This window comes from Xiphophorus couchianus, chromosome 11, assembly GCF_001444195.1.
Source record: "Xiphophorus couchianus chromosome 11, X_couchianus-1.0, whole genome shotgun sequence".
In the NCBI taxonomy this organism is placed as follows: Eukaryota; Metazoa; Chordata; class Actinopteri; order Cyprinodontiformes; family Poeciliidae; genus Xiphophorus; species Xiphophorus couchianus.
In genome coordinates this window covers 20,219,549-20,232,367 of record NC_040238.1, presented here as the reverse complement: position 1 = coordinate 20,232,367, position 12,819 = coordinate 20,219,549, and the positions used below count along the sequence as shown (strand labels likewise).

The 12,819-nt window shown below is 42.4% G+C and overlaps 1 protein-coding gene across 2 annotated transcripts in view; it reads left to right on the top strand.

Moving 5' to 3' along the window:
- The window catches only part of LOC114153579 (Down syndrome cell adhesion molecule-like protein 1 homolog), a 69,516-nt gene extending 57,614 nt beyond the window's left edge, over positions 1 to 11,902 (top strand). For both annotated transcript variants that reach the window (XM_028032226.1, XM_028032227.1), the window contains exons 21-33: positions 2,641 to 2,794; positions 3,269 to 3,386; positions 3,508 to 3,671; positions 3,764 to 3,862; positions 4,125 to 4,313; positions 5,805 to 6,092; positions 6,188 to 6,343; positions 6,455 to 6,485; positions 7,743 to 7,861; positions 7,963 to 8,115; positions 8,235 to 8,429; positions 8,523 to 8,834; positions 9,911 to 11,902. In XM_028032226.1, the coding sequence (XP_027888027.1) occupies positions 2,641 to 2,794; positions 3,269 to 3,386; positions 3,508 to 3,671; positions 3,764 to 3,862; positions 4,125 to 4,313; positions 5,805 to 6,092; positions 6,188 to 6,343; positions 6,455 to 6,485; positions 7,743 to 7,861; positions 7,963 to 8,115; positions 8,235 to 8,429; positions 8,523 to 8,834; positions 9,911 to 10,347 (2,415 nt within the window). In that variant the 3' untranslated portion in view covers positions 10,348 to 11,902. The remainder of the gene's footprint in view (positions 1 to 2,640; positions 2,795 to 3,268; positions 3,387 to 3,507; positions 3,672 to 3,763; positions 3,863 to 4,124; positions 4,314 to 5,804; positions 6,093 to 6,187; positions 6,344 to 6,454; positions 6,486 to 7,742; positions 7,862 to 7,962; positions 8,116 to 8,234; positions 8,430 to 8,522; positions 8,835 to 9,910) is intronic.
- Positions 11,903 to 12,819: the final 917 nt, after the last annotated feature.

The following is a 12,819-nucleotide window of genomic DNA, read 5'->3' as shown; positions in this document are numbered from 1 at the left end:
AGCCAAAGGAAATGATTAATTTGTCACCACTATAATTAATTGAACCTTTGGGTGTGTGTGTGTGTGTGTGTGTGAATCTTTGCGCATGTCTGTCTTTCACTGTGTTTGCACCATTGCTTTATTTCCTGCCCTCCCAGATGAACAGATGAGGTTGTCTTGGCAACGTGATGAGACGTAGATATGCAAATGAGGCTGAGAACAAGCTCACACATGCAGACTGCCGCATCAGAAACACACACACGCACACACACACACACATACATCACATTTTAACATTTTCTATTTATACACGTATTGTGGAGCGTTTTCAATTTTGGCTAGATTATGTGCACATAAACAGCAAAGCACGCAGCGAAGTCTGATATAAGGAATGGATCTCACTTTCTTATTATTCGCAAATATTCCTCCCTCCTTGTGCATGAGTGCCATGTAAATGAGCATGGGCAGGAAAGGGAGGGAAGGAAAGGCAGGAGGAGGGGGGTAGAGGAGGCTGAGAAGGAAAAAGAGGCACACTGATAGAGGTAGAGAGACACCACAGGGAAATAGGGAAAAAGAGAGGGATGGAGGGAGGACAGGTAGGGTGTAAGGGAGGAGTAGAGGAGGTTATCAGTTACATCGAGATGAGAGTGCTTTTGTCCGTCTTTTCATTATCTCCCTGTATCACTCCCTGGATCACCACAACACCACCGCAACGCTGGAGGAATGTTCGAACCCCCCTGTACACACACAAACACACACACATATATCACCCTCTTTCTGTCCATCCATCCTCTCCTCTTCACCAAGTAACACAGTGAGGGACAGAGGAGAGAAAAGGAAAGGCAAGCGGTGAAGGAAATGAAGATTAACGCCGAGAGATAAACCAGTCAAAGGAATAAAAACAGAAAGAGCTACAAGTTTTTTGAACAAGCTATTCTGGGGGTTTTTTGTTTGTGAATATAAGTAAATGTTCACCTTTTAAAATGTTTCTTAGTGAATCGTATGGTAGATTAGATTTATTAAGCAGTAATATTTTAATGCTGAAGACTTGAACTGATCTTACAGTTTCATCTTTCAAATACTCTTGTGTGTCTATTTATCATCTATTTCTACATTTTTAATGAAAACATGAGTGAATTTTGTACGAAAAAGAAAATTAATATTTCTAAATGTATCAGAAAAATGATTTTGCTCATATAACAAATAATGAAGAAGTGGTCTGATAATGTCTCATATTGCTGTGTTTCTTATTTCTTCCAGCTTGTTTAGTAGACAGGCAAGTAAAAAAAAGTTCAAAGCTCTTACATTAATATCAGGGAGAAATTATATTTAAAAATACTATGTACATTGAAAAAGTATTGAATTTGAGATTGTTATTCAGAATTGCCCTCTGCTGTTCATAATTTAAGAACCATCGATGTTTCAGTTTTACAGTAAATGTGTGTATTTTTATTTTTATTTTTTGAAATGCTCAAACAACAAGTAACAAAATCCTAGAAAAGAGACTGAATTCTAGAAATCTCCAGCATGCCTGTTATCTATGAATCCTCACTGATAAACACTGACACAGGCTAGATTTTTTTATTTTTCAGATTAAAAGCATAGCTGCAAATTGAAATAAAATATCCGGTCTGTGCCATAAAATGGTGGCGATAAATAACACCTTAGGTTGTTTTAGAACATTAATAGAAAACACTATTGTTAAAAATATAGACGTAAGATTAAGAATTTACAAGAAAAAAGATTCAAATATGACTCTTTGGTTTACTACACATCGCTGAATATACAGCAAGACATTCATAAATAGTTTCATCAGGGTTATATTTCTCCCAACATATATTACTAACAGAACTGTGCTATGCTGAGTGTGTTTTCTGACCCAACAATTAACATAACGGATTAACAAAGACACTTGATTCACTCATTGCAGAATTATGACATAATGAAGCGATCAATCAAATTACAATCCATCATCAAACAGTCCTGAACAGTTTTCTGTCTCCAGCATTCAGAGAATCCAAACATGCACAGAAATGGCTGCCTCTCAGGTGCATGTACAGTCAGTAAACTCAGAACAGCGACATATATTCTTCTGTTATGCCTTTTGTAGAGCACAGTCTTCCAGATAGTATACCCTATCTAATATCTGGGCTCTCCTTCTAAATAAAGTTGATTCACTTTTGAATTCTCACCTTGTGATAAAGCAAACACCGATATGCCGAAACCGATTTGTGGTTTTCTCTGAGGCCTGACCTATCGACTCTGACTTCTGACTTTGACCAATTCTCTTTGTTTAGATAAAACATGCACATTTGCTTTGTTTTAGTTTAATAGTTAAAATAACAAACACTTACCATGAACAAATACAAGTACTGTATGACAAAGGATGTTTATTTATTAAAGCATGAGTTGAATCAAACTTCATGTATCCAGTTGTAAACTGGCAGTGGCAGATATTATTTTAGTTTTTATACTTTCAAAAAAACTAGTAAAAAATATTATGTTTTCATTTTCTCATGTGGTCTTGTTACACGTTTCGAACCAAACCTGAATTCTGACTTGCAATATGTCCAGTGTTTGTTTCACGCACCACCACTGAGCCTGTCCTGTTGCTGCGCTGTGAGGGCCTCCTAACATGACATGGCGTGCTCTCGTTCCCAGGCGCCCAGCGAGTACGAGGCCAACCCCGAGATGCTCTTTTACCGTATCACGCACCTCAGCCGCGGCAAACAGTACCACATCTGGGCCGCGGCCGTGACGACCGCCGGCCGCGGCAACATCAGCTCAAAGGTCACGGTGGAGCCTGCTGGGAAAGGTGGGTCCTTCAGGAGAGCCCGCGGCGGAGGAGACGTGTAAAGAGAGGCTGTGTAAAGGTTATGAGGGAGATCTCCTGCACCCCAGTCACTTTCATCCCTCCACCGTCTCCTCTCTGTCTACTTTTTCTGGCTATTGATTGACAGCTGTGGTATTGATTGAGTCGTCGGTACGTTGCAAGGAATGCTGTTGTTAATTATGTGGTGATGAACAGGGGCTATCTAGTAAAATGACCCCCGGGGAGAGAGGAAGTAGGCAGGGATCAATCGAAGGGAGGATCTATGGAGAAAAAATAGACTGACCCAAGTGGCCTGAGGAGGGGGGTTGCACTGAAACCCTCCGCTGCATCTTTTTTATTCCTTCTGATGCAAGTGAAGGCCTTTCCCTCCAGGCGGTTCAAAGCAGACAACAGCACACACAGACAGACTTTGCAGTCCATGTCAAAGGTTGAAGTGTTTCTCGTCTGTCTCTACAGTCCCGGCAAAAATCCTCTCCTTCGGGGGCACGGTGACCACGCCCTGGATGAAGGAAGTCCGTCTTCCCTGCAGCTCGGTCGGCGAGCCCGCCCCCACCATTAAATGGACCAAAGACAGGTCAGACCCCTTAAACACAACTCATGTCTGAGTCATGACTCACTCAGATGGATGCTGCTGCCGCTTCAGGAGGGAAACTGAAAATAATAACTCCGTTTGACTGTTTTCCTCCTCTCATCAGCGAGGATTCTGCCGTCCCAGTGACGGCCGACGGTCAGCGGCAGATCTTGTCCAACGGCACGCTGGTGCTACGTTCGGTAAAAGCCGAGGATTCTGGGTACTACACCTGCACGGCGACTAACACCCTGGGCTTTGACACCATCATTGTGAATCTGGTGGTGCAAGGTAAGAAGAAGCTGTTTTCTTTGACTTACTAGTTGAAGGTGGCTCCATAGAGTCTGAACACTGACTAAGTGTGTTTCTGTTTGCGTGTTCAGTTCCTCCTGACCAGCCTCGTCTGACTGTCTCCACCACCTCCACCTCCTCCATCACCCTGGCTTGGATTCCAGGGGACAATGGAGGAAGCTCTATCAGAGGTACTCGTCCTACTGGTCCGCTTGTTCATTCTTTACAGTTATTCTTAAAACAAACGTTGCTCCTGAGATGATTTTTTTTTCTGCCAGTTTCACACTCTTGAAGTGAGTTGCATTTGAAAACAAGTGCTATTCGTATATGAAGAGGCGAATCCTGTACTGACTGCATCCGTTCCAAGCTCGCTGTCGCCTCCTGGTGTCCAAACATTGCAGCTTCAGCTTAATCATTGGCTTCATTGACAAAAATTGTGTTGTGCTCCTGCAGGATTTGTGCTGCAGTATTCTGTGGACAACACAGAGGAGTGGAGGGATGTGTTCATCAGCTCCAGCGAGCGCTCCTTCAGGCTGGACAATCTGCGCTGCGGAACGTGGTACAAAGTCAAGCTGGCAGCCAAGAACAGCGTCGGCTCGGGTCGCATCAGTGAGATCATCGAGGCCAAGACGCACGGAAGAGGTGAGAGGAGGGTGTAGGAGCAGTTTGACAAATAAAGTCTCAAGCAGTAAATTAATGATAAACCAGAGTATATACAGACATATTCAATAAATGAGAATGTTATTGAAAAGCCCATTAATTTCAGGAACTTTAGCAGTAAGTTAAACATGGTGATTACTACAGGTAATGGAAACATTATATTTAGAATAAAAAATTACAACCATTAAAAAAAACTATTTTTAAAAAACAGAAATGGGGGCTTACTGAAAAGTATCTGTCAACTTTTAATCTGACAAACAAAACTCATCGAGACTTATATGTTAATTTAGTGAATATGTCGGTAAAGTTCTAATTCGGGATGTTAAAGATTTTTTTAGGACAATCTGTCAGTGCAAAAACAAGTTCAATGAACTTTTAAAACAATAAATGAGTGCAAACATTTGAATTTTTTGTGGATTTTCTCCAACCAAATATATATTCACCTGAACCACCAAAAAGCTTCTCAGGGCTCTGGAACGCCTTGCAACGTGACGAGGCTGATGATTTTCTGCAGCTGGTTGTTTCTCTTTGCCTGTTAAAATTATAAACGCATATTTTTATTTGGCCTCACTTATTAAATTGATCAAAATAACAAGAACGGCTCATAAACGCAATAAGGGTCTTTGAAGGAGATTTGTAGATTTACACAAACTGGGAAAGGCTTTAGGAGATATTTTTTAAACAACTGCTGATTCCAAGATCACAATTTTTCCAAGATCTGAAAGTGGATGCTAATTATCTTCCTGAATTGAAAGAAAATTTCTTAGAAAGTTCCTCAAACACATTTTACAGTCTAATTAAGTAAAGAGAGCATGTTTAGCGGAGTCAGTTTGAGTCTACAAGCACTTATACCGTCTCTCAAGCACGGTGGTGGAGTATCATCCTTTTGGGTGTTTGTTTTGCTGCCAATTATGGTGTTTTGCTAAAAAGTGGACAGATCCTGAAGTCGGAGGAATACCTCCAACTCTTTCAGCTTCTTCTTAAATCCACAGCTAAGCTGACACAGCTGTGAAAGGTTACGGTTCAGTAATGGCCTCAACCTTAATTTTGTCAAAAACGTGTTGATCATGTATAAAAAGCCACACAAAAAACAGCCTCTTTAAATTAGCACCACTAAGAGATATCAGATATACAGAATTAAGCCAGAAGTGTTGATGGCTACAAAACTTGCAACTTGCTGAAGATATTTATCCAGACATTACGGGGGCTGTATGCACATATATGAGCCTGTTTTTATAGATTTGTGAAAATCTACAATAAATTCAACTTGTATTCAAAACTCATTGTAGATTTTTTTGCTATATAATTATTCCACCATGGTAAGAGAAATCTTAAAATGCCCCAAACTGATTTAAAATTCATGCTAATGTTGAGTGGCTGTGACCTTGCCACCAGCCTTATTTACAGCATATGCTTACCAAGTCTCAGCCTGTTTCTCATCTGTTGCTTTCTGGTGTCTTCTTCTCTCTCCAGAGCCGGTGTTTAACAAGGACCAGCCGCTGCTCACCCACATCAACTCCACCCATGCGGGACTCAACCTGCAGGGCTGGACCAGTGGCGGCTGCCCCATCACTGACCTAATGCTGGACTTCAGGCCTAAAGGCACCTGGGCCTGGCAGAGCCTTAAGGCCAACTCCACCAATCAGCTGTTCCTCAGCGAGCTTCGCGAGGCCACATGGTACGAGCTCAAAATGAAGGCCTGCAACAGCGCTGGCTGTGGAAACCAGACCTCCCAGTTTGCTACCACCGACTATGATGGCAGTGAGTGTTTTTATTTCTCCTTTGTTTTCCTTTTCTCCTTCCTCTTTCTGAATTTCAATTAGTCTTTGTTGCTATTTTTTTCTAACTCTCGTCAGGTACGATCCCCCCCATTAAATCTGCCCGTGGAGAGGGAGACGACGTAAAAAAACTGTTCTCCATCGGCTCTCCTGTCATCCTGGTCACTCTGGGCGTGGCTTTGCTCTTCATCATCCGTAAGAAACGCAAAGAGAAGAGGCTTAAACGTCTCAGGGGTAAGAGATAGAAGAGATAAATCTGTTGAATAGATTATTGTAACACTGCGCTAAGATGCGTAGATTAAAGTCAAGGCTAACAGTAAGCTAATTAAGTCACTCTCACTACAGATGCTAAGAGCCTGGCTGAGATGCTGATCAGGTGAGACTTATTTTTTATAACAATGTAGATGGCACATTGTATTCTTAAAATATTCTATAGTTATGAACAAAATGTGACGACCACAAAATCAATGAAAGACATGCATGACTGTGAAGTGGATCAAGAAAGAACTGTGAGGCACCTACATAAATTCCAGCGCAATCAATATCCTTCACATAAGTAAATTTAGTAGTAAATTTAATTTAATTTAATTGTTAGTATATGTTCTGTGAAGCCCTGAGAAAAGGTATTGTTCTAAAACTTTGTTAACAAACATCATGAATATTAATATTAGCTCTGCAGAAGAAGTACAATCCCGATTCCATTGAAGTTGAGACATTAATTAAAGCATAAATAAAAACTGAATATAAAGGTTTGCAAATCCTTTTCAAACCAGGTTCAACTGAATTAACTACAAAGACAAGATATGTCATTTTGAAATAAACTTTATGGTTCCCTCTTTTGGAGTTTGATGCCGGTAACATGTTTCAAAAAATATGTCGGCAGGACAAATACTAGTCACTCATTCAACAAATGCTGGCCTTAATGGAAGAAGGAAGAAATATAATGAAGCAAAATTTTGAAAGAAAGCCGTAGAAAGTCATTTTGCCGTTTGCCATGCAGGGAACACTGCTTAAAAAAACTGTTTAAAAATGAGCTGATTGGGAAATATGTTGCAAAGGATGGGTGTCTCAAAGACCAAAACTGCTATTGATTATATTAAAAATCTATAAATAATTGTACATTTAGGGATGAGAATGTGAGATTTAAATGAGAATGAGAGGGACAGAAAATCATAAAATCTTGTATCTTCTACCTGCTACTTTTCCAACAAATAATGTAAAGTTGTATGTCAATGGGCATGATAATTTGTTTTAATTTCTATTTTTTTTATTGTTTTTACTTTTTGTGTGTTCGAAATAAATACATTAAAAATAAAAAGATGCTCTGTTCAGATGGCCCTGAAACTGCCATTTTTTGGCTACCAGAAATGCTAATTGTGGAAAAAAAACATGTAGTATATGAACACACATCTGTACTGGTGAAACACGGTTGATCAGAGCTAATAGAAAGTGGAAGGCAGGAAATGCAGGTCAATCCAGAACACTGATTCCTACAATACAGAACTAAAATGAAATAGATCAAAGCATATTCAGACCTAAATCTAATTGAAAATATGTTGCAAGATTTAAAAATGTATGTTTTACATCTACTCTGTATATAGCATTTGACATCATTATGTGTTTGTGTGTCCAGCAAGAACAATCGCAGCATAGACACGCCGGTGAAGGGCCCTCCGCAAGGGCCGAGGCTCCACATCGACATTCCCCGAGTTCAGCTGCTCATCGAGGACAAGGAAGGCATCAAACAAATAGGCAAGTCACTTTAAAACATGACGCTAAAACCATCTGTGGTTTTAGCGGTCATTTTTACAGCAGGAGTGTCTAAAAACTGCATTTCCACGTGTCTGTGGCAGGAGAGGACAAGGCAGCGGTGCCGGTGACAGACACCGAGTTCAGCCAGTCGGTGAATCCCCAGAACTTCTGCACGGGCGTGTCCCTGCACCACCAGGCCCTGATCCAGAACTCAGGACCTCTGATTGACATGTCAGACATCCGCCCTGGCACAAGTGAGCTCGCTTCATGTTTTATGCTCAAGCGTCTGAAAATGGACGTCTAGACGGCTGAAACATTGATGCAGAGCCTTCGTTGTACCGAGCTGAACTCTCATCTCTGTGTTGTCGCTCAGACCCTGTGTCCAGGAAGAGCATAAAGTCCGCTCACAGCTCCAGGAACAGATACTCCAGCCAGTGGACACTGAGTCGACCGAGTCAGTCCACAGCTTCGGCGCGAACTCTGACGTCCGACTGGCGGACGATGGGCTCCCACGGCATCACCGCCACCGAGAGTGACAGCTACAGCGCCAGCCTCTCTCAAGACACGGGTTTGTCAATCTGACTGCTACCATTTGTTAGAAAAATGTAAATACTGGCATGCAGTATTTAAATTTCTGAACATACCTCCTTTGTTCTTCCAGATAAGGGTCGTAACAGCATGGTGTCGACGGAGAGCGCCTCCTCCACCTACGAGGAGCTGGCCCGAGCGTACGAGCACGCCAAGCTGGAGGAGCACCTGCAGCACGCCAAGTTCACCATCACAGAGTGCTTCATCTCCGACAGCTCGTCGGACCAGATGACCACCGGTACCAACGACCCCGCGGACAGCATGACCTCCCTCAGCACGCCGTCTGAGCCGGGCATCTGCCGCTTCACCGCCTCGCCACCCAAACCGCAGGACTACGACCGCGGGAAGAACGTGGCGGTGCCCATTCCCCACCGGGCAAACAAAAGTAAGTGGAGCAATTTGTGTAGATGTTTTATGGTACTTTGCAGAAGTTTTCATACCCCTAGAACTTTTCCACATGTTGTGTCGTCACAGCTACATGAAATCTTTATTGGGATTTTAGGAGCCAAGGACCAAGACAAAGTAGTGTTGAAGAATAAAAAAACTAATATTTTCAAAATGTTTTTAGAAACAAAGCTGAATCATTTGGTATGCATTTGTACAGAGCCTGAATTAACACTGTAGAAACACTCTAGATTTGCAAATCTAGAGTTTGAAATTTCTTCCCATTTTTCTGTCACCTAATTCTAGGTCAGATTGGCTGAAGTGCTTTTGTGCACCTTTTCAGGTCTTGCCATTGCTTCTCTATTGGATTTAGGTCTGAACTTTGACTGGGCCATTCTAACACATGAATTAACGTTATTCTAAATCATTCCATTGTAGTTCTGACTTTATATTTAGGGTTGTTGTTCTGCTGTAAAATGAATTTTCTCCAAAGCCTTTTAGTATTGGTTTATTTTTCAGCTCCGTCCATCTCTGCTGCACTACCATGTCTTACCATGGATACAGTGTGTGTGTTAATTTTCCACAACAAATTGCATTCTGAACTTAGGTCAGAAAAATTACATTTTAGTGTCATTTAGCAAGAGAACCTGCCTTCATGTGTTTGTTGTGTCTCCCACTGGGCTTGTAGCAAACAAAACTCCCTACGGCATTCCCTAATGAAGGTTTTTATTTTGCTAATCCTCCACAAAAACATATTTATGGAGAGAAAATTTTGTTTTTCTTTGGACAGAGTCTCCCACTTGAGCACTGGATGTCTGCAGCTAAGGTGGATGTCTCAGAGTGAATTTATGTCTTATGAAGCATTTTGACAGTCATGTGTCATTTTAGTTCACAATTATCAAAAGACATTGGAGAAAAAATGTCAAAACATTCAACTCGGGGTATGAATGCTTTTGCAAGATATTGTATAATAAAATTGGAGAGGCAAAAAGGAGTCACAGGTTGAAGCACTCAGATTCCCTTTCAGTTAAAAAGAAAACAACATTTCTGTCCTGATTATTATTTTTTCTCCAAAAGGTGAGTTCTGCAATCTACCCCTTTACATGAAGGCAGACCCATTCTTCCGCAAGCAAGGGGACTCTCTGCATGACCCGTGTCCAGCAGTGCCGCCACGGGAAGCCTCGATCCGCAGCCTGACGCAGCGGGCGTACCACACCCAGGGCCGTCACAAGACTCTAGACCCGGCCAAGCAGCAGGCCCTGACGCTGGGTCACTCCGGCCTGGGCAGCCTGGGCGCGAGCTCCAGCACCTCCACCTTGCCCCAGAGGACTCTCACCATGCCCAGCTCCAACAACGCAGCGACGGCCTCCACATCCAGCACGAGCAGCAACCCCACCAACAGCAACAAGGTGGGCGGCTCCAGAGACTCGCTGCTCGAGAGCAGCTCCTCGGCCCTGGGGAGGCTGCAGAAGCAGAGCGTGGGGGCCTACTCCAAGTCCTACACGCTGGTGTAGTCCGGTCCGTTGCACAGACTCGCACTGCTGCCCCGCTCCGCAGCCAGCACCACTCTGGCTCTCATAAGTCTGAGCCACAACAGGCTTGCGGGCATCTTTCTGAAAGCCAAGCTCATGGCGAACCGCCCGGCTTCCTGTCTACTTTTCCTTCAAGGGGGCGGAGGAGTTGGAGGCATCCCACCCGTCTAGACAGAGACCCAGCTAACCCTACTGTTCATGTTCAAATGGAACTAAATATACGAGAACTACTAACTCCAACTAACAGTTCCAGCCGGCTGGTGCTCAGCTCCACTCAGTTCCTGCAGGAGACACACAGCCAAATGCAGAATGTGATTTCTGTGGTCATTTTTGCAAATATTGACTGTAACCGAAGAGCTGAAGGCTCTGAGTTCATGAAAACTATAATAGCCAGTATGAAGCTGTGCGACCATCTTGTTTTTTCACACACACACACGCACGCGCCCACACACACACACACCCACGGAAACACAATGTCCTTCATAGTTTTTGATTTGACTTATTTTATATTTTTTGATCAGTTTGCTGGACTTCAGCTAAGTCCCCTGTTTTCCCACGCTCTCTCTCACTCTCTTGGTGTCTCTCCCTAATAAGAATTGGCAGATTTCCCTTTTTTAATTGCGACTCCAAAAGGCAACGATTCAGATTCACCTCCACAAATCAGTATTCTCCACTCATCTCTCTGCAGCTGAACGATGTCTCAACTCTTCAGTCCAGTCACTACAACCCTGGTGAAGCAGCTGTAATTTCTCACCTTACAAATAGAGAATATTTGGTATTATAAAGAATTTTACATATATATTTCTATGTAGGTATATTATTGACATCTAAGGGAAATGATGACAAAGTATAAACTGTATGCGCTACACCGACGTGATAGTTATATACAGCGGTTTAACGTTACCGGCAAATTTTAAGAAAGGAGACAATCGCTCAATCACTGAATTTAGAAGTAGAGAAAATTTAAGAAAAGTTGGACTTAAGAAAGAAAATGTTTAGTATATATGTGAGATATTCTGTATGTTAGTGCGTGCTGGCCAGCTAAGAAGGAAGAGTGACCCTCTCTGTTGTGGAGATGGGCTAACAGAAAGCAGGGTGGGAAGATTACACCTTCCCTAAGCTGTGGCGCCTTGGTTGTTTGTGTGGCTTTGGGGGGGAAACAATCACAATACCAGGCCTTCAATGATGTCTTCTTCTATAGCTTGTTACTAGCCCGAGTGTTTGGTTTAGGTTGATATGCTAAGATTCAAAAGTTACAGTGTCTTGTAAAAGCTGTTACGCCTCTTTTCCACATCACAACCGCTAACTTCAATGTATTGTATTGGGATATTATGTGACGAAGCAGCATAAAGTAGAGTTAAATTGGTGGTGGATGTGAAATAACATGTGATCATCAATAGGTTTACACCACAGGTGTCAAACTCCAGTCCTCAAGGGCCGGTGTCCTGCAACCTTTAGATGTGCCTCTGCTGCACCTGAATAGAATAATTAGGTCATTAGCAAGGCTGGGAGAACTGATCTACACAAGAAGGAGGTAATTAAGCCGTTTCATTCCAGCGTTTTGTACCTGTGGCACATCTAAAAACTGCAGGACACCGGCCCTTGAGGACTGGAGTTTGACACCCCTGGTTTACATGAAACAAATCTAAAAAAAAAAAAAAAAGTATTTCAAGAGGGATGCATTCTTTAGCAAGGCACTGTATATTGTTATCTCAGTGGATCCCAAAACACCTGTATGCAGTTTGCTGCAAAGTGGTTAGAGACTTGGGTTGTTCTCCGGTTTTAAGGCCTGTGTTTGTGGCTAGGTGGCAAATCCTCCCAAGATGTAGTTATTTGCTTCTCAGCCAAATAAATAAGCTGAACTGAATGCCAGTCATAATGTGAATGAAGTATTAATAATATTAATGTCAAGAGATGTTATATGTCAGGGAATTCAGTTATGAAAATTATATGATGTTCACGGAATTGATATCTTTGTTGTCGTCCTGTCTGAAGAACTGTAAATGTCCCACTCTTTTTTATCTCCACATCGTCCATCCATGATCCTTTTCTCGCTGTTGTACATGAACACAAGAACCTATGGGAAGGCCGTTTTGTCCCGCGATAGTGTTTTGTGTTGACTATTTATTTACCCATTTGCTTTGTTTGTTTGTCTGCTTGCTCGTTTAGAGGAAAGGAGAGGGTTTTTGTTGGTCTGTTGATTTTGATTTTTTTTCTTCAGTTTTGTCAGAAATTTAGGTTCCAGGGGTCCAACAGTACACGGCCTGTGTTACACACCAGTTCAGCCAAGTAAAATCAGGGACTTGTGGCTCTTTTGGTCATACAGACTACTATTGTATTGTGTATATACTGGACCGGAGCCACGATGTGAAACGGCATCGTTTCGGCTCTCGCCTTCGTTCCCCACTGAGATAAACTGAGGTACAAATTCGCCCCCCCGACCCACACCAGACC